Source organism: Oryzias latipes, chromosome 6 (genome assembly GCF_053564925.1).
Source record: "Oryzias latipes strain Hd-rR chromosome 6, Olatipes_Hd-rR_3.1".
Lineage (NCBI taxonomy): Eukaryota > Metazoa > Chordata > Actinopteri > Beloniformes > Adrianichthyidae > Oryzias > Oryzias latipes.
The window spans coordinates 33,347,342-33,368,729 of NC_136242.1; the positions used below are offsets into that span (position 1 = coordinate 33,347,342).

Sequence of the window (21,388 nt, forward strand, 5' to 3'; positions counted from 1 at the left end):
TCACTGAGCTTCATGAAGCTCATCCTTCAGCATCTATTGACTCTGAAGGCTTCTGAAGCAGCTGCAGCTTCACTGAGCTTCATGAAGCACAGGCGTGTCCTCAGATGCTGAAGGGATCAGCGTCTGCTCCTCTTTCTTTGTTTCCAAAGCTGCAGGATCTCAAGTTTACATGAAAACACACCGACAACATTTGGAAGTTTTAGTGCATTTCAGAAACCGACAAGCTCGTGGATTTATGCTCATTTCACCTTAAAGCTTTGGAGGTATTGTTGGTTATTTGGAAGGCAGTACTCTTCAATAAAGGTGGGAACTCGAAGCTGGCTTCAGCGTCGCAGAACATGAATTGAAAACACTCTACTTAAGCACATTTTGGTAATCGTAAGGTCACTCGATCTACATTAATGCTTACATTTCTGATTCCCCCTTTTTATAAAAACACACACACACACACACACACAATAAGCATTGGTAAGGTGAAACAAACAAAGATATCATACACACAAAGTTGTTTTCCCTCAGCCCACAGGCTTCCTCTTAACTGGGTGTTTTACCCGACAAAATAATAATCATTGGATGTCCTCTAATCGTGAAGAAAACGTCAGTTTCCCCTAATCAGTTTTGAATGGGATTTTGCTGGAGATCTAACGTGTAATTATTGCATCATGCACGGACACAAATGGGGCAGAAATGATTTAAACGGTCACCCATGGGGCGAAAGGAGCCATCTCGGATGTGCTGGGTTACATTCGTTCTGAAGGCTTCATGGATTATTCAGGGAGGATTTTATTCTAGGATTGATGATAAAAAATACTTCAGAAAAAAAAAAACCTGGTTTGGTAAAAAAGAAAGCATGTTTGAGGAGATTGACGGAAGCTTTTCCTATCAAAGAACGGTGAAAACTCCTCACTGTGCATTCGCATGTCCGTTACAGACATGCAGTTCCTGCTTGTTGAACAACAAGACCTCGAAAGCACTTTGGGGCTGGGGGCATCCGTGGCCGCCCATCCTCTTGGGGACAGGGGCAGCCTGCCCGTCCTTTTGGGGACGGGGGCAGCCGTGGCCGCCCGTCCTTTTGGGGACGGGGGCAGCCGTGGCCGCCCGTCCATTTGGGGACGGGGGCAGCAGTGGCCGCCCGTCCTTTTGGGGACAGGGGCAGCCGTGGCCGCCCGTCCTTTTGGGGACAGGGGCAGCAGTGGCCGCCCGTCCTTTTGGGGACAGGGGCAGCAGTGGCCGCCCGTCCTTTTGGGGACAGGGGCAGCCGTGGCCGCCCGTCCTTTTGGGGACAGGGGCAGCAGTGGCCGCCCGTCCTTTTGGGGACAGGGGCAGCAGTGGCCGCCCGTCCTTTTGGGGACAGGGGCAGCCGTGGCCGCCCGTCTTTTTGGGGATGGGGTTAGCCATGGCCGCCCGTCCGCTCTGCCAATGGCGGTGGAAGATTGCTTGGTCTGACCTGTGCTGCGGTGTTCACACTCAACCTGTTCAACTCTTTGGTGAGACAAGCAAAAGAAGGAAAAATAGTCCTGCCCCCCCCCCCCCCCATGCTGACAAGCCTGGGGGGGGGGGGGGGGGGAGCAGTGAAGAATGAACAGTGGAATGTTTCAGTAGTTTGTCTCATAACTGAGGAGCCAGACATGTGTGCTCACACCTCAGCGACCCAGAAGCCCACGAAAGAGAAGAAAAAGACAACATCAGAACAGAGACACATGATGTAACCGCCAACGTATTACGCAATCACCACTTCAAGTGTCTGGCCGCTTGGCTTGCATGCTGGAGCTGATGGGGAGAGGAGGACGAACAGGAGCCCACGCGCTGGGTTCCCCCCCCCCCCTTTAAGCCAAGTATGCGTCCGCGTCTTCATCCGTGTTGCAATGCTTTCCACAGGTGCACCCACCTCCACGGAAATATTACTGTACATCCACGGCCCTGGTTCCCAAATATATTCGTATACGAAAAACACGCACACTTTGATAAAACACCCACAAGAATTATTGCAACAATCTCTAAAAAATAAACACAATATGCACTACAGCCATGGCAAAATAAAATCGTTAAGTTAATAAGTAAAAAATACTTCAAATGCAAGTACTATGAGGGAGGGGGGGGGTCCTCTAAACCATCAGTAGTTCTGATGTACTAAAGTTCAAAAGAAGTGGGGAGGGGGGGTATTATTGGCTACAGGATTTTTTTTCCAAATAAAGCAGCAAACACACAAAGCCCTATTGGTTCTCTAAGTGTTCATGTACCCCGTCTGGTCGTCTGCGTTGTACCTGATTCGAAGACAAATGGACATCAAGCCATTCCACAAGGTGTCCTTCCAGGTGTAGCTGCTTTCTCTCCTTTTTTTTTTCTATTTAATGCTGCCTAAACTTCCAACACGGTTCCTTCTGATCAGTTTTAAAGAAATAAAATGAACCAAAGACAACAGAACTCCAATCAGGTGGGGCAGATTACCCAACGCCCTGGGTTCCATGTTACGGTCAACCTGCTCAAAATTCCCCTTAAACTTGGAGAGTTTCCCTCCCCAAACTGACTCAACCAGACCCTCGACTCTCTCTCTTCAACCCCCCCCCCCCCCCCACTCGATGCTTTTTGATGCAGCCAGGCTATCTCCAGCCTCCCAGAATCCCCCTCGCAGTAACAAGCACTTTCAGTCAGGTCCTGCTCCTTGACCGGCTCTTATACCTTAAAAAAAAACCACAAGACCGGCGTCCAAACCAACAACCATGCCTCGGGTGCCACCGTGATAAAGGTTTGCAACGGCGCCATCGCTTTCGAAGCCTCGCTACGTACCGTAGGCGCCTAAAACAGTGGAAGAGAAACAGCAAGGGCGGAGCCTACACCTGGAAGAAAGCTGCCCCGATGTCGAACCCCCATACAGCTTTAGTCTCTTGTGGCTTTTCGCGATTCAAGCCGAGTAAACTCTGTTGTTAATCTGTAAGGCACTACAAGGGATGGAGGTCAAAAAACCTACCGGGAGGGGGGGGGGACTACACACGCATGGCTGACAGTAGCACACACAGACAATCACGTTTGTACATGCCTATGTTATTTTAACCACTTTGTGCCAATCACATTGAAAAAAAAGGAGACACAAATAAATATACTGGTATTGGAGGAGAAAAAAATAGAAGTGGTGCAGACTGCTACATTCTAAGAACGGGGCCCCGCTAAGACACCTAGATAAAAACGAAATATCATAAATGTCAAACATAAAATATCTATAAATACACTAAAAAGTTTCTTGTCTTCTCTTGGTTCTTTTTCCCAGTAGCCTCCTCTGGGTGCAGAAGGTGGAGTGGGTGGAGTTGCCTTCTCTTTTCTCCCCACGCCCATGAGTGATTTAGCAAATAGTCGGACAGTTCAAAGGCCATCGACAAGTTTGTTTGTTTTTTTTCTTTGAAGAGCAGCAGGTTTCCGTATTTCACCTTCTCCCAAACGTCTTGGGATTCGATGCCTCCCCTCAGTAACAACCTCTCCAACAGTCACTTCCCAAACATGTGTGTGCATGGGGGGGGGACCAAACGCTGTCCCAAAACTCAAACTCTTCCAGTAAAACTAAGAAAACTCCACCTTTGTCATAAAGTAAAGCAAGAAACAAGCAAAAAAAAATTAAAACAAAAACAGCAAAAACTGGCCTTCAAAAAGAGGAAAAACAACAAAAAGGTGAGTTGTCCCCCTTTTAAAAATCCGTCTATCCACTCCCGGGAGGCTCCAAACCCTATTTTCCTTCTCACTCTGTCGTTACATCTTCAAGTTACGCGTGACAGTTTAGGTGGATTGCATCTTCCTCGGTCTCTGTCCTTGTGTGACCAAGACGAGAGGGAGTGGGGCGGGAGGGGGTTGCTGATGGGGTCGGGGGATGCAGCAGCGCTGGGTCGGGCTCTCCAGTGTCGTCTCTAGAGGTAAGGGTACTGGTTCACCTTGGTGGGGCTCAGTGGGTATCCAGTGTAGACGGTGGATGCGGGCGAGGCGCTGATGTAGGCCTGGTGGGCAAACTGAGCCTGGTACTGGCTGTGGTGCATGGTGGGCGAGGGCAGCACCCGGTGACCCATGCTGACGGGAACCTGGTGGACAATGCTCGGGGGGTAGCTGGCGTGCTGGACCGTGTGGCGGGCTGAGCCCTGCGACGCCACCAGGTGGGCCACGGTGCCAGTGGAGCCCAGAGCCGCGGGGGCCGTGTACGTGTAGAGGTGGGGCTGGCTGGGCAGGTGCGCGGCCGCCAGGTGCGGGTGAACGTTGCCCGTGTGGGAGGGGCTGTTGTGATGGAAGGAGTACGGGGCTTGGGCGGTGATGTTTGGGGTGATGTAGGCCTGCTGGCGCCGATGGCCTCCGTTTCGCTCGGCCACCATGTGCTGCTGGGCCTGCACAAAGACATGACGCAGAGCCGTGATTGGCTGATTCTCCTGAGCAAAAGCATCACATCCGAGGTTGGAGAAAAACCCAAAACTACGGTTCGACCTCCTCTGAGTGACGACCAAATTGCATCCATACCTGGCTGAGATTGAGGGGCTGCTGCTGGAATGGGTGTAGCCCTGAGCGCTGCTGCCGGTAGGACCCGCCTCCAGGAACGCCCACGGACAAGTGGTTATTGCCAGGCGCCACCCCATTGGATGATTTGAACTTGTAAGCTAAGTTTTGATGGTTTATGGCGTCTGTGTGGGAGAAGACAGAGGTTAAAAGAGAAGCATCAACTCGAACCGAAAAATATCACAGCGGTTTCTCGCTTATTGCATTCTAAAAAATAACCTGCGATAAACGTAATCCGCTAAGTCGGCTTTAGTTTGACCTCATGTTACACACTTATTTTTCTCAGACAGATGTGAACATTTTCACACTTTTGTCTCCTAAAGTTTAAACCCTCATAGAAAGAAAACACAGATCTGATCGTGATCAAAGATTTATGTAGATTTAGCAAACCAAACGCATTTTGTACAGGAGACACCGTACAGAAGAGACAACGGTCTAAAACCATCAGCACTGTCCAAGAGGGAGCAAACACTGTATTAGAATTATTCTAAAACATATATGAGGTCACAAATCTTGGGGGGGGGGGGTTGTGTGTGAGCCTTTCTGCTTAGTATTACAAACAGTTTATTGTTGAACATTTATTCTCAGCATGTTTATACATTCTCTTTGGCAAAATTAACTATTTAATGGGAACATTACATTTTTGATTGGAGGCATTTCAATTTTTCAAGCCTGAAATATTAAACTCGGTTATATTTTTGCCTCTGGATCATTGACTGTAAATGAGAAATGGACTGAGCCAATTATTACCCATCAAGTCTCATTTTCATTCAGCATTATAGCGTTCAACACCTGCATTTTCTTGTGGAGGTGCAGCTCCTTGTAGTTCAAATTGTTTTTAATCAGGAGCAAACGAAGAAATGCCGTTTCAAAACGATCGTATTTGTGATGTAGGAAATGCGCTGGGCGGAGCCACAAGCTTCCTGCTCCGCCCCCTTCTGATGCATCCACCTGCAGACAAATAGATCCATGATCGTCTTTGTTTTCCTGGTCTGAGCTGGAATCTGGATCTACACTGTTTGGCTGGATGGCTCTGACATTGCTGAATGTTTTTGTTGTACTGGTAATGTGAGGGGCTGTAAGCTAGCGGGAGAGTGTCTAAACAGATTCATGATGGGACATGAAGGCAGGCTCACTCCACGCCAACAATCCCGCTCACACCTCAGAGGCGAATTTCTAGTAAACTACTCTGCAGTTGTCTTATATCCTAGAAAACGAAAAAAAAGGGCATAATCATTATTATAAGACAACTAGTACTGCTTTGAAAATAGATCAAAAGAATTAATTGGATGTATCTGCAATATAGTAAAAGTAAAGTACTATAAGTTTGGTTGGGTATTGTAGTATCTTTGTAGAGGTTCATCAGCATAAACAGATTTCATGGTCACTTGAGATGTTTTGTGGAGTGGAGGTGGAGGAAATCGTTGCGAGCCCCGTTCAGCACAGGGGGCTGTACCTGGTATCAGACGCTCACATTCAATGGGAACCTCGTTGTTCTGCGTTTTCAGAGGGGGGATGATGATGGAGCGGGGGTTTCCGTTGTTGTGGTTGTCCAGGATGGTGGTCTTTGTGTCGTAGCTGTTGTTGTTGTTGTTGTTGTTGAGCGTCCGGGACTCCAGCGTGTAGGGACTGTTGTATCTTGAACAGTCGGACTCGGGAGAATCGTGGACCGTCACACAGCTGATGACGTTGTTCCTGTGCTTAGAGGAGGAGCTGGAAGGAAGGCGGGGTTTGGATCCGTTTGGTCAACACTTCACATTATCGAATAATTTTAAGCATGGGCTATAAACAAAGTAAAAAACACGGCATGGCGTATATTTCAAAGTTACACCGATGTCTAAAACAATTTCTCTACACATCCTTTTAATCTATTAGTACGGAGCCCCTAAAGAGCCATTGAAAAAAACAACAATTAAAGTAAAAAGAAACAAAAAACTAACAGGTGCGCACCGGTTAGTTTGTAATTGTAATTGCAAAATGTGAGAAATGACATAAAAATACAGTTTCCTTTTTTTTTGCAGGAAGTCTGGAATAAATGTGGTTGAAATATTGAAAGGCCGTGTCGCACATACGTACATTTCGTGCACACGTATGAAATTTCAGTCTTTTGGTGATACATGCTTGATACACGTGTTGATGTACGCAGATGTCTGTCGAGGGTTTTGGGTTAAGAATTACAGACCAAATATTTTATAAGCTACATATTTTACTTAGCATATGCTAAATTATTACATACATTTTACACAACTGTGAGTAATTTTTTTGAGACGCGTACATACATTCCACTTTCCAATTACGTTATTGATGCACGAATCACTAACGAATTGCATATAAATGATCACGCACGGTTCATGTTCTACATTGGTTTACGTGTTCTGTGCGGTTTATTCGTACTTCTGTGGTTTTAACGTGGTTAATTATTGATACATCTGTAAAAAATTTCACTTAAAGTCTATGCAGTTTGTCACTAATTCCACGTATATTCACGTATGACCAATTCTCGTCCGTGTGATATGAACATATTGTACGTAGTGGCTGTGTGGCCTTAAGAGGAAGGAAAAAATAAAAGCTGATCCATTGAATGTTTTCATAAATACCTCTTAAGTGATCTGAACCTGCTGTAATTACACACTACCGACCCCTGACCCCTAGCCCATCCCTACTTCGGAGCCCAAACTCACCCGCCCTTCTGTTTCTGCTCCTCTTCCTCATCGGTGTCGCTGCTGATGGTGATGATGCTGACCGCAGGACTGGGCGTGTCAGGGATGACGATGGTCTGTCGGGGGATGTGCTGCTGGTGCTGGTGGTCGCGGGTGGTGCTAGAGGCCGGCTCTCGTTCGTTGGGCCCCCACTCTTTGCCCCCGCATCCCTGCGTGGGCGGGCGGTTGGAGGCCGAGCCGTTTTGAAGCACGGCGCAGCGTGGGGGCGTGTTCTCCTTCACCCGTTTGGAGCGCTGCGGGGACAGCACTTGGGAGGACGACACTTCGTACGCCGATGTGTTCCTAGTAGGCAAACAGAGATGAGGGGGGAGGGGTGATTTTGAAGATTAAAGACATGTTAATGAAAACAAGTGACTTGTGGGAGGATGTTTAAAGGCAGGTTGAGGAAGAACTGAGTACCTGGCAGACATGGGGTGCTGTTTACTCTTTTTGGAAGAAGAGCTGTTATTGGTGGAGGGCTGCCTCACAACATGAGCCACTCCCACGTTGAGGGTCTGGTTGGATGGGAGAGTCAACAGGGTCGGCTGCTGCATGATGGGATTATAATGGCTGCCATGGGGGTGGGAGTTCCTGCAGGACAACACATTTTTTTCAGCAACGGTAGCATGAAAAGTACATTTGTGTGTCAAAGAAACCAGACACAGAGTTAATTGAAGACCCACTCCCATGAAAATAGTGTTTTTGGTTCTTTTAACAGGTTTTTGTAGCATTTTTTGGAAAAGGGAGGAAATGAAGACAGAAACGTTGGCTCCAAATGGCATTTCTGAGTATTTCTTTTTTGAAACTGGACAAAAAATTGCTGTTTGAAAAATATCTTTTTTTATTTTATATGTATTTATATATGTTTTAAATTTATTTTTATTATTTTATTTATTTTTAATGTAATTTTGGATGAGCATTTCCCACAGACGCCAGGAGGGGGCAGCATCAAACATTTTCTGAGGAGGTGAAGGAATGGGGGGGGGGGGGGAGGAGGAGCTGAGACCAGCAACTGTGGAGCCACGGCTCTGCAGAGGAAGTGCGACACTTTCCAAATCTTGTCTCCGAGGACTCCGGCGCCGCCACTGGACGGGAAGGGAGGGGGAGGAGGAGCAGGAGGGAGGGAGGGGGGGTGTCTAATCACAATGAATCTGAGCCCCACATGGCCCCCGCCGGCAGCGGCAGATAGCCCGCTCCCATCTATCCGCCCATTTATCAAGCTGCTGCCGTGACACGCGTGACGTCCGGACGAGCGCATATTTCCCATCTCGCCTAAGGTGAAGCTGCTCACCGGCGCTCATTTGGAAACAGTGATTCATTGGAGATAAAGAACAAGTTGTCAGGGGGAGGTGGGGTTCCTCGCTCAGTCAGTCTTCTGCCGCGGCGTCTTTCTTTAGCACGATGGGGACCATAAATAAAGAATGGCTGGAAATCTGAAGTGGCGCCGTATAACTTCACGGAGACATTAAGTACTTTACAGAACACATGAGAAATCTGTACCTCTCAGCTAAATCTGTGTGTGATGTGCCGCTGCGCCACAAAGTTGGAAATCAAATTCATTCTGGGGTGGGGGGGGTTATTATCTCACCTCCAGTTGGCGAGGGTCTGGGTGCTGCTCATGGCGTCGGGGATGACGGCGGCGTGCTGCACCGAGGTGTGGGTGAGCTGCTGCCAGGCGGGAGGCAGGAGGATCTGCTGGGTGCCGGCGGGCCAGGCCTGCTGCAGGACGGCAACCAGAAAAGGACATTTTTAAAAACAGGATGCAGACAGACAGCTGTTACTGCAGTTATGAGTGAACAAAACCAAAATCCTGCAACTTTCTTCTTCATCTTTGTTAAATATCTTTGCCGTTTCTCGAGAAAAACACTGTTGAGTTTAAGGGCAGTTTTGTCAACTTAATGTTTTATTGTTAGATGCTAATAACTGCAGCTTTGACCTAGCTGGGGGGTGAAAACAAGATCAATTATTTACATTTAAAAAAGGAGGAATCTACGAAAAACAGACATATTCAAGGTACAGCGCGCCACTTCCCTGTTTGCTTGTTCACGAGTGAGCGCGCACCTGAGTGTGATTCTGCATTCTACTCGAGTCAAATCAACCTACATTCTAATTAAATCTATGGTGGGTCTATGGAAACACGCCGCTTTGTGTTTGCTGTGCAGAGCGGGAAGACGGGCGCACTTTTGTGCGCTGTGTGCAGCCCTAATGGTTTAATGCCATTCTATTGATTAGTGCTTTAATGTCAGGGCTAATGAATTGTTCCTTTAATACCATTTGCACATCTCGTTACAACAGCATCAGTATGTGCTGCTGCTGCTGCTGCTGCTGCTGCAACATGTAAACAGAAGGGAAAGAGCCAAACGTCTCTTCTTCAGGTGCCTTTCTTTCTATCTTTACATCTATTTTCTCGCAGCGTCCAGAACGCCGTGACGCGGTCCCATTGTTCTATGGTCTACATACGAGTTAGGCCTCAGTCTGGGGTCTGTGCTGCAGGCTGAGGGGTGGGGGGGCATCTGCAGGCCAGCAGGCCTGGTGTGCGTCTGCACTGATGACTGACATCTCTAATGGAACACTTCTGATAGTCTTTCACATTTGAGACCACGTCCGAGGCCTTTATCAACGAGCTGTTAAGACGCTCTGATGCTTCTCGCCTCCACCTCCATCGCGGGCCGCCGCCGCCACCGCCGTGCCTTTCTCACTAGGTGTCTGCCTTATGCAACCAGCCAGTCTGTCCCCAAATGGTAACCCAGTTAAGAGGTTGTTTTCTCTCTTCTCCCATCCCTATCAGCATCCCGCTGCCCCCCGCCCCGACCCACACTCCCCTCCCTCCCCGGGTGGAAACCCTTTGTCACCTCAGGGCTTTGAAAGCCCCGGCTCTCACTCCCCAATTGTTTCCACATTTTCTGCATTCCTGCTCCAGATAAAGGTCCCGCTGGTTTCCCTGCCTCCCGGCTCCTTCTCCCTCCCTGCACAGCCCGATACTTGGGGAGGGGAGGGCAAAACTTGCAAAGCGGGGCAAAGACGGGGTGACAGGAAAAAGGGGGGAAGAGATGAAGTCAAAGGCTGAGGACCAGGACCAGGAGGGAAACATAACTCAGTCACGCCTGTGAGACCTCCCATGTACAGGAATAAACACAGCCCGTTATTAGGGGCCTGTAGACCAGCTGCTGGCACTAACTATCCAAGCCTGTGTCTGTTTAACAGGGATGGAGCTGGATGATGACTCCCCTTCCCGCTGGAGGCGCTGCATCCATGGATTCCACGGTGTCGGGAAGCGTCTGGTCATGCCGAGCCTAATCCAGGGCGCCCCCCCCTGACCTCCGAGGCCTGTAATTTGGAGCGCCTGACTTGGAGGCGGCCGCGGAGCTAATCACCATTCGGTCTCTGACAGATTAACCCGCCATTGAGCGTCAGGCATGTGCACAGACACCCTGATCTGTCTCTGCTGCCTGCCTTTCAACCAAATGATTAACTGGAGACGGGGGGGGGCTCAAAACTGCCCGGGTTCTCAGGGTTATTTGAAGCCTTCATGGAAATTTCCAATAGGGCGGTGGGGGGGGGGGGGGGGGGGGGTGGTGCATGGTGGCATTGGAAGTCATATATAATTGATGCGTCTGTGTCGCTCGGCGTTCCTGCATATCAGCAGCTAAAACCCTCTGAGTGGTCTCTGTTGAAGGCCTCTTCTGTGTGAGCGGTGTGGCCGCTGGTGGCAGCCTCTGCCTTCAGGAGAGGTGGTGCTGGGGGGGGGGGGGGGGTACTAAAGCACTTCCCCCACCAGGGGGTAGTGGCCCAAAAAAACAAAAAAGAACCGATTTCCATCCAGATTCTATTCTTAGATAAGTTTTTAAATGTTCAAATGTTGTAAATAAAACTGGCTCCTTGAGTGAAAATAAAAGCAGAGAGGACTCGGACCCACCTGTGCGAGGAGGCCAGGCTGGATCTGCAGAGGCTGAGCACCGGGGGCCTGTGTCACGATAGGAACAGCATTCTCCATCCTCACAGAGTAGCTGGTGTGTTTGGAAGGAGACGCCTGCAGTCCTGAGCAGAAAAAAACAAAGCGATTAAAATTTGAATAAATGCAGAGCTGCTGCAGAAGCTTATAGGTAAGTCATTCTTGCATCATCTCCATAACAAGCAGACAGAGATGGAGGAGGCTCCCAACCCTCTCTGGCCATTTCTGCTGATGCTCATCGGCTGCAGACAACAAGACGGCGCAGGACATCATCACACAACTTTAGGCGGAAGCAGAAGTTCTCTCTGTTTGAATATTTGATTTATTATTCAGAAGTTAAGAATAAGGCAGTTAAAAAAAGATGAGCAAGTCAGTTTAAGTTTTTTAATAACACACGAAAATGCTGATTTGCATGTATTTTGAATGGTTTCATGCGTTCAAGGCTGATTAGTGTTTATACCAAACAACAAGGTTTATTAAACAGCAATAAAAAAAGAGATACGGAAGCAGACGTTGCACTTTTAAGCGGAGACGCTGCTCTAACCCCCTGGAAGAAGACTCACTGATGCTCATTTATCTTTAAAATGAGCATTCAGAGCAACCCTGCTCCTCGTGGGCCACCGCCCTCCTTGTTTTGCTGCTAACCCAGAGGCTGCATTGAATCAGCCCAGTTTCTGACTGACTGAACACACCTGATCCAGGTAATGACAAGCAGGGCGGAAGCCCACGAGGAACAGGGTCGGTGACCCCTGATTTAAAGGACATGGTTCAGAACTTTAACCCTTTTACTGGGTCAGGAACAGTAATAACCTTTAACCCTTTCAAAAATGACATTTAAGATGTTTTCAGAATTCTAAGTACTTTTATTAAAGCTTAAAGATGTAAATAAACTGTAACTGTTATGGATGAATGGATGGATGGAGGGATAGATGGATAAATGCATGAATGGATGGATGGATGGATGGATGGGTGGATGGATGGATTGATATATGGATGGATGGATATATGGATGGGTGGATGGATGGATGGATGGATGGATGGATGTGGATGGATGGATGCATGGATGGATGGATATATGGATGGGTGGATATATGGATGGGTGGATGGATGGATGGATGGATGGATGAATGGGTGGATGAATGGATGTATGGATGGATGGATGGATTGATGTATGAATGGATGTATGGATGGATGGATTGATATATGGATGGATGGATGCATATATGGATGGATGGATTGATATATGGATGGATGGATGCATATATGGATGGGTGGATGGATGAATGGATGGATGGATGGATGGATCGATATATGGATGGATGGATATATGGATGGGTGGATGGATGGATGGATGGATGGATGGATGGATGGATGGATGGATGGATGGGTGGATGGATGGATGGGTGGATATATGGATGGGTGGATGGATGGATGGATGGATGGATGAATGGATGGATGGGTGGATATATGGATGGGTGGATGGATAGATGGATGGATGGATGGATGGATGGGTGGATGGATGGATGGATGGATGGATGGATGGATGGATGGATGGATGGATGGGTGGATGGATGGATGGATGGATGGATGGATGGGTGGATATATGGATGGGTGGATGGATGGATGGATGGATGGATGGATGGATGGATGGATGGATGAATGGATGGATGGGTGGATATATGGATGTATGGATGGATGGATGGATGGATGGATGAATGGATGGATGGGTGGATATATGGATGGGTGGATGAATGGATGTATGGATGGATGGATGGATGGATGCATATATGGATGGGTGGATGGATGAATGGATGGATGGATGGATGGATGGATTGATATATGGATGGGTGGATGGATGGATGGATGGATGGATGGATAGATGGATAAATCTATGAAGGGATGGATAAATGGATGGATGGATGGATGGATGAGTGGGTGGATATGTGGATCCCGTCCATTTTCGAGGTAAATGGACTGGATAATCTTGCAGCTCCGGTCAGTGGTGTGTAGACGCCATCTTGCTGTCTGCAGTCCTCTTGCTGGTGGGACTTACCTTGAAAACCTGGAGGGCAGACTATGAGGGCCTGCTGGAAGGGGTCGGGGCGGGCGGCGCAGAGCTGAGGAGCCCCCGGCTGCAAGGGCATGCTCCTCTGGGCGACGGCCGCCATGGAGGCAGCGGAGGGCTGGTAGAGTGCAGATTGGTAGTTTAGTACGGACACATCGGGACTGGCAAATGAAAGGGTGGCGTTGTTGGTGGAGGAGGAGGAAGTCAGGTTGGTGGCCTAAAGGAATGGTGGGAACCAAACGAAAACGTGAGGATGGAGGCACGGATGAAACGGCGAGGCTCAGAGGACGGCGAAGCGGGAAAATAACAGCCAATGTAAAGCAGCACAAGGACTCAAAACATACAAAGAGGCGGATCCTCGGTGAGGAACCATGATTGAAAATGTCCCCAAAACACACAAATGGGGTAAAAAACACAACAAAACAAAAAGAAACTGCAACAAAATAAAAAGTCAGATGTTCACCAAACTAATAATATTTCAGTGACAACAACTAACCTCAAAGAAAAACCAAAAGTCTCCTGCAACGTCACGGAAATAGTAATCAGATTACCTGACAAACCTCGAAAACTTAAAGAAGATCCAAGCTGATGTAAAGGCTGTGTCACACAGCCACTGTGTACATTTTGTGATTATGAAATGATGGTCTGTGGTGATTTATGCGTAAGTCATAAATGTTTCTTGCGTTCATCATTCATCGATGTCCAGCGAGGGTTTCAGCCGACGGGTTTTTATGTCAATTCGGTTTTGTTCAGAAGTTTTGGTTGGTTGAGAATGACCCAGTTTATGCGTATTTTACGTCATTTATACGCAACTATTATGTCAATCTTACGCAACTGAGATTTTTGCGACATCCATAAGCAACTTGGTAGCTTTCCACGTAGACGGACGCTAAGTTTAACTCCCTTTTTTTTAAAGTTTGCATAAGGGAGGGGGGAATAGATACGAAGAGAGGTGCATCCACAAGCACAGAAGCACCAAAAGATGGTTTCCTATCGTCTTAATAAATCGCCAACTTAAAGGGGAACGACTCCAGCGAGACAGGCTGCTGGGACGTTGATCCATGCAGATCATAGCGAGATGGTCTTGTTGCCGGGTAAGACGGCTCAGCCGGTGACGGAGGCCTTAACGGGGTAAAAAAAAGAGACGGAGAGCCTCGCCATCAGACGATCGGCGATTCCAGAAAAACGTCAGCAACTCACTTAGGAAACAGAGAGATTCTAGACCCGCAGAACCCGGTAACGGTAAAAGGAGAAAAAAGAAAGGGGGGGGGGGGCAGAAAAGGACAGGACTGAGACAGAGGAGGGGGAAAAAAAGCCTCATGGAGGGATTCTTAAGGCCTGAAAGCCCCAGAATGCAAGGCAAGCAGGAAGTGGGGTTTGTCATGTGTGTAATCAGCACTTTGTGACAATCCCACAGGAGCTGGGCCACAGACACAAATGCAGGCAGACAGACACACACATGCTGAGACGTGGCAGTAAGCCTGAAAATGTGAAGGCAAGCTAGAAAAATGGGTACAGAAAGTTAGAAGGAAGCCCTGGAAAGCTGCAAATCTGCTAAAAGAACGGCATGTTTCTGCTTTGACTGCAAACTATTCGATAAAGACTTCAAACTTTGTTTTTAGACAATCAAGATATTTGAGCAGGTGTGAAGCTCTTTTTAACCTCTCCTTGCTATACATCTTTCCAAGCTTCATTCAAAATCAGCACATTGGAGAAATGTTTGTCTCATTAAGAGACAAAAGGATTATTGTTAAAATAAAGCACCTTTGACAACACAAAAACTTGCTTTAGGACTCAAGAAACTCAATTTGGTTGAATTTAAAGGAAGTTATTTTGAAGCCCAATAAAAGTTAGACTGCCATTATTTTGGAAACAAAAATGTAGATTTATTTTCTTAGAAGAAGTGCTAGCTTTAGATTTGATAAGGATTTATTAAGATGGACCAACTTGTACTAAGATTCTCTTTTTGGTGTAGTTTTTTTCATAAAATGAGACATTTCCACTTATTACACTAGTTGTGTGTCACTGTAATCAAAATGAAATACAATTCGGTTCGTAAAAACTCAAAAATTACAAACTATTTGCTTATAAGTAGCAAAAAAAATAGGAATTGAGCTGTAAAACATTCAGTTTGAAGAAATTTTAACAGCTTTTTTGTGCATATTTTCCCTTTTGGAATGCTTGTGTGGAATTTCTATAGATTTTTATTTATATGATTTCTTGTTAAGTCAAAATTGCTGCATGGAGAGATCATTTTCCTGCTTTCTGATTTTTTAAGATGACTGTTTGCAGCCTTTTGTGCTTTTACTTTGAAAGTTTTCTGGTCTTATATACATCCTCTAATTTTCCAGCTTGTTTCCAATGCTTCACAGAGGAATAATTTCATTGTAACCCACAGAGAAAATGCATGAAACCTCATGGTATCAGCCTAAGCCGCTAACCTGGCTGTGCACAGTGTTCAGCTGGTTGTTGAAGGTCATGGTGAGGTTGGTGGAAGTGCTGGGGGCCACGTGGGTGATAAAGGGGGTCTTGCTCTGGTTGACCGTGTCGTACATGTTGACCCGGCGCTTGCAGATCTCCATGTTCTGGAAGCAGGACTTGACGCTGCACGGACAGAAGAGGAAGAAGGCGTGAGCGTCGGCAGCAGATGCTCTCCGCCCGCAGGACCGATGATCACCGGTACACAAACGGCGGCGGGAGCGGCGGCTGAGCAACGTACTGTGTGCTGTGTGGGAAATCGAGCAGATGCGACATGGTAACAAAAGGGTGGTTGAGCGTTTCGATGGGGGTGATCCTTTTGTCGGCGTCGATGGTCAGCATCTTGGTTAACAAGTCGATGAACTCCCTCCTGTCGGCCTTCTCCGCCAGCAAGTCGCTCCCCTCCAGGTCTGACGTCATGTTCACCTGCAGGCAGAAAGCAAAGGCGCCTCAGCATTTCAAACGCCCACTGATTGAGAGATCAGCGTCTCTCGGGTTCCTGCAGATGACAGAGAAAGCTCTCCTGCAGTGCGTTCCCACGGAGGGACCTATTAATACACACAAGGCCTCATCCGTTAGGGTGTCAGAGTGTGGATCACAGAACCTTGCACCTTCGTGACATTACCAACATTAGTTCTGGTATTCTTAGCCCCACTTGAAATATCTGCAGGCACAATGACAGAGATTTGTGTCTGTTTTGCTGAGGCACAAAAAACAAACATAACCTGGAAAGCAAGCTAGAAAAGCTGGAACCAAACTTTTTCCAGCCCAGATGCCGGATAGACACGGACTAAGTTGAAAGTCACAGTTGGATTTGCTTTGCATTGCAGAGATTCTGATGTTCAGAGTCGATTTAAAGGCCCCACTCTGATGAAAATCCTGTTTTTGGTGTTTTTAACATGTTTTTGGGGCACTTTTCTGATGACAAGTGTCGTCGTTTTTGCAGTATAAGTCGCGTTTTGCATAGTTTGGCCGAGGGAGCGACTTATACCCAGGTGTGACTTATATGTGATTTTAAAAAATCATAATAGGTTCATATTCGTTATTTTCCCACTAAAAACCGCCAGAGGGCGCTGTAGGTGGGTGTGTCAGTCTTTGCAACAGACAGTAACACAGCAGAAGAAGCGCCGGCCCTGGCGGATTTGTTTAAAAGTGTCGCAGACTGTGAAGAATTCAACGGATTGAGTTATTAAAAAGGGAAATAAAAGAGTTTTGTTGATTTGTTAGCATGTTTTTTATTCTGTGGTAATAAACTGTAAGCAGCAGATTGAATTTGAATTTTTCCCAATAGTGCGACTTACAAAGTATTTTTTTTCTTTTTTATTATACATTGTTTGGCGTCTGCCACCTATACTCCGAACGACTTATAGTCCAAAAATATTTCTGTATTGAAGTCGTGAATCAGGAGGAGACAAAAGAAATTTAGATTTGAAAAAAGATCGAAGAAAAAAGATGAACTACTGCCACTCTGCAGAAAAAAAGACAAGGTTGTTTGATTTTGACTAATAAAGGCATAATCATAATTAAAGAGCACTGGGAAAGCTTTGGGAATACATCAAAGGACGATCGGAGTTGGTCTTCAAGTGTTTTCCGTCCAGAGAAGGAGGTGGCCAACGGAACAAGGTCACACAAAAACGCAGACCGCCAGGGAGTGTGAAGACCAGCCGATACGCAGCCTTGTTTATTGTCAGCCGCGTGATGAAAGCTGGCCGTTTTTTTTTCTAAAGATGCGCCGCTTATCTGCAGGCCTGCAACAGAGTCCATCAGATATGCTGCCAGTCAGCTCTGCAAATCTGATTTAATCCTCTCTCTGTGGGCAGGTTTTTCAGGTTTGGCTGTGATAAAGCAGCAATCTGCAGAACGAGGTGGAAAATGATCACGTAGTCTGCTGCTGGGGGGAGATAACTCGTATTAAATCATCCAATAAATTAAGATGTGTGACTTTATTGGACAAGAAGGCTGCCTGGATGCATTTAAAAAAAAAAATTTACATCCAAATGAAATCGGCCAATTAGAAGCATGAAAAAGGAGCAGGTCGACCTCGCTCAGCTGGGATGTCCCGTGGGCCTCCAGAGAGGGGAGGTCTCCAGCAGCGTCCCTGACAGATGCATCTGCAACATCTTCAGCAATGCAGAGAAGGACTGAAGGAAGGAGGAGCTGAAGGCCGCGCTGCTGCTGCTTCTTCCCGCTGTGGCTTCGTTTCATCACAAAAGTTGCTGAAAGATTCCAGATCAAAGGCGTTTTCCGAACCTTCCATCTCTCCACGTCGGCCTCCTTGCCGGCTCCTCAATTTACTGCCAGTCGGTGTCTGATTTGCTCAAATGAAATCCGATCGCGGCTCCAGCTTCTCACACGTTTCCCAGGACTGGAAAGGAGGTCGATTATCTCTTCCAGGCGCCCAGCCCCTCCGTCTTGCATGGCCTTCAGCTACATCATCCATTATACACGCCGAGACAGATGTCCACAATGCCGGCTTGTTTATGCAGCCCGAGTCGAGGGACGGGGCAAAACAGCCCGCGTTCTCCCACACTGAACTTCTGCAGAGAGTCTGCACGGGTCACAGATGACCCGTGGGATAACACACCACTGCAGGCCGGTTTCATTAAAGCCCATGTCCACAGACTCCATATTCAACGATCCCGGGATGCGATACCATCTTGTCTCAGGCGACTGTTATTCCAGCCCGGGCTGACAGCTGCCCCCGGCGCTGCAGGACAGCCATAATGGTCTCCATCATTTGAGCAGCTACACGTGTTGCACGTTCACATGCAGTTTCCCTAGAGGCCGCTGTTTGCTGCTAATCAATGTGACCGTCGTCCAGAGGCAGAACGTGCGTCTCTCTCTGCTCCATCCCAGTTTGACAGACCTTTTTGAGCCGTCATGGGCGGAACCGGCATCTGTCCAAGATTCATCAGGCTATCAATCGCTTCCAGGCACATCCCAAAAAAAAAAAATTTCCTTCCAGAGAGGTGTGAGTCCTTTTTCTGTACGAAAAATAAAAGTACACGGGGTGTTTCTAGAAGCAGATTTGCTGCGGGAGACGCGCAGAGCGGCGTGGAAACAAGTGCCGAGCCAGACCGAGTAAACAACGCCAAACCCTGAGATGCATCCATGTTTAAAAGCGGGTCAGAGATGAGAGGAGGCGGGAAACGGGTTCAGCGTCTGCAGCCTGTTAACGTCTGCGCTGCACAGGGTCGGATGCTTGTCTGGGAGTTAAAAGGAGGAGTCGACGCGGCCGCAGATCCTTCCGGTTCACCATCCTGAGATTCAACATGTCTCACACAAACATGAAGGCTCACACTGGAAAACCAGGCCTAAAAAAAGTCTTGAAAACAAGAAATCTAACCAATATTTCCTATATTAAGAAAGATTCTAGTAACATGTTTCCTCGAGCTATCAGAATTTCGATAAACTTTCTTGATGAGATTTTTTTCTGTCTTCCAAGACAGAAAAATAAAAATTAAATTTCTAGAAATAAAGGTTTATTTTAGATTCCGTTTTTGGGGTGCGAGAGGCAGCGATGGTTGAATTTTAGGGTGTTGTTTTTTTGGCGTACCTGCGCCATGTCATCCAAGCAGTTGAAGATGTATTTCCGCGCCTCCTTGGACTTGATCCCAGTTTCAGCCTCGTGGTCCTCTGGAGTCTGCAGGAGACAAGAAGCAGATGTTCCTGTGAGATCCCACCAGACTTCCCCCTCTGGAAAAAAACAACCTCTATTTACATGAAGCTCATCGCGGCCTCTTGTTTCTGAACGGCAGGAGGACGCGGCGTGCCCCGTGAGCAACCCGTGGGTGGCGCTCAACGCTAGCCTAACGACTAATTAAAGGTGCTTGTGCTGGGGGGGTGTGACAATGTTGGCACAGACCCTCCACCACAACAGCATGTATGATTTTTAACACGTCTGCGCCTGGACACGCGTGAGCTTGACGGATATAAACATGCATCAGTGCGTTTCAACAGATGGACACTGTAAAGCGGCCTGACAAAACACACTATCTTTGATCAAAGGTAGCAATAAAGTGCAGCTGCTGCGATGTGGAAATGGAAAGAAAGTTTTTAAAAAAAAGACTCAAAATAAATAAGATGTTGGCTTCACAAACAAAAAAGGTTTCAGGATTTGTTTTGAGAGTAAAAAAGAGAAACAAGTTGATGAAAATTGTGTTTTTAACTGGTCTTTGCAGCATTTTTTCTGATGATGGAGGACATAAACAAAGGAAATTAAGCTCAAAAGGGTTTTTCTGAGTATTTATTTATTCAAATCTTTATTCAGATCGTATTTGCGATGTAGAAAATACGCTGGGCGGGGCCAAAGTCTCCCTGCTCCGCCCCATTCTGATCATCCACCTGCAGACAAATAGATTTGTTTTCCTGGTCTGAGCTGGAATCTGGATCTAAACTGTACGGCTGCATAGCTCTGTTGCATGAGTCATGTTGAGGTGGAGGTATGAGGTGCTCTAAGCTAGCAGGAGAGAGTGTAAACAGAGAGCTCTCAGCAGCGTGGAGGAGGAGAAGGGTTGGCGTTGAATTTCTACTGAACTCCTGCCGCTCTGCAGGCACAGGTTTTCTAGATTTTGGCCAAAAATGACATCATCCTCACTTTGGAAATAGATCAAAAGATTACTGGAGTCTTTAAAAAAGCAGTCCCGGCTCCTGACAATGTTCCTGCAAAACGTCTGTGGAGCGTTTTCTGGTTTCATCTTCTCTTTAAAACTCCTAAACCGTACGTGTTGATTTGCATCTCCTTTCATCTGGATCAGTGAATATTTTCACTTGTCTGGAGCAAATGAAGCAGACAAAAACACAGTCATACTGCAAAATGCCTGTGTGGCATGTAAAGGTGGTGGTGGTGGGGGGGGGATTAAGTTAAAGCTTTTTATTGAGGCCCACATGAAGAGGCACTGCAAAGGATTATGGGAAGTGTTCAGACCCCCTACAGTGCTCTATTTTCCGTCACTACTCCTGTTTTAGCCACACGCATTACTTTGACTTTGTTATGTTTATCATTTCATTCATTTTTTTTACAATAAATTGTGCAATTTTACTTCTTTAATGTGTCTGGCTGAGTAGGCAGTACAGATATAATTAACCAAAACCCTTCGATTACAGCAAAGATCAGACTTTTTTTATCCCATTTAGCTCATTTAACTGTTTATTTTTTAGGGATGTTCCGGCTGTACCTTGAGTCTCCAGAGCGGGTAGGTGGAGTCTGGATCTCGGTTGAAGAACCTGGTGGTCTTTGTCCCTGCACTCAAAAGGTACTCTGCAGGCAGACCCTGCGTCTGTGAGATGTACCGGATCTGCAACACAAACAGCAGGAATTTCACTGGTCCTTCAAACGGAGGAAATGAGCACAGAACTGCAGCTTCTAGAGTGGAAATGATTACATACGACACATGCAGAGTTTTTTTTTTTGAGCTGCTTAAAAAAAAAAAGAAAATCAGACAAGCTTGTTGAGAGATGAGTGCAACTCGCTGACGGTTTCCCCACTGAGCCCCATCTGACTGATGGAGAAGGAGGAACGCAGCAGTGTCTTGCTCCGGAGCACAGGGGCTGCACTAATTGGACAAGTGGCTCTGTGGCATCTGCTCACATAAACAGTGTGGCTCTGCAAGAATCATTGGGGACCGTCAGGGGGATTTTCAGGGGAAAGGCATCTGCAGCCCCCCCCCC

The 21,388-nt window shown here is 47.1% G+C and overlaps 1 protein-coding gene and 1 long non-coding RNA gene across 9 annotated transcripts in view; both read right to left on the bottom strand.

The window, feature by feature from the left end:
* Nucleotides 1–3,026: 3,026 nt before the first annotated feature.
* The window catches only part of hipk2 (homeodomain interacting protein kinase 2), a 66,226-nt gene continuing 47,864 nt past the window's right edge, over nt 3,027–21,388 (bottom strand). For 2 of the 8 annotated variants that reach the window (XM_023956097.2, XM_023956099.2), the window contains exons 4-15: nt 20,896–21,015; nt 19,275–19,361; nt 15,960–16,144; nt 15,682–15,844; nt 13,229–13,457; nt 11,140–11,261; nt 8,812–8,942; nt 7,644–7,814; nt 7,206–7,526; nt 5,981–6,237; nt 4,489–4,649; nt 3,027–4,358 (exon numbers count right to left, since the gene is read on the bottom strand). In XM_023956097.2, coding sequence (XP_023811865.1) covers nt 3,894–4,358; nt 4,489–4,649; nt 5,981–6,237; nt 7,206–7,526; nt 7,644–7,814; nt 8,812–8,942; nt 11,140–11,261; nt 13,229–13,457; nt 15,682–15,844; nt 15,960–16,144; nt 19,275–19,361; nt 20,896–21,015 — 2,412 coding nt within the window. In that variant the 3' untranslated portion in view covers nt 3,027–3,893. The remainder of the gene's footprint in view (nt 4,359–4,488; nt 4,650–5,980; nt 6,238–7,205; nt 7,527–7,643; nt 7,815–8,811; nt 8,943–11,139; nt 11,262–13,228; nt 13,458–15,681; nt 15,845–15,959; nt 16,145–19,274; nt 19,362–20,895; nt 21,016–21,388) is intronic. The other 6 variants (XM_078949103.1, XM_078949102.1, XM_023956100.2 and 3 more) reach the window with 6 other exon arrangements.
* LOC144992500 (uncharacterized) lies at nt 5,065–5,292 on the bottom strand. Its single transcript, XR_013656490.1, has 2 exons — nt 5,164–5,292; nt 5,065–5,128 (listed from the first exon to the last, which is right to left on the bottom strand). It is a non-coding gene; the product is annotated as an uncharacterized LOC144992500 (long non-coding RNA).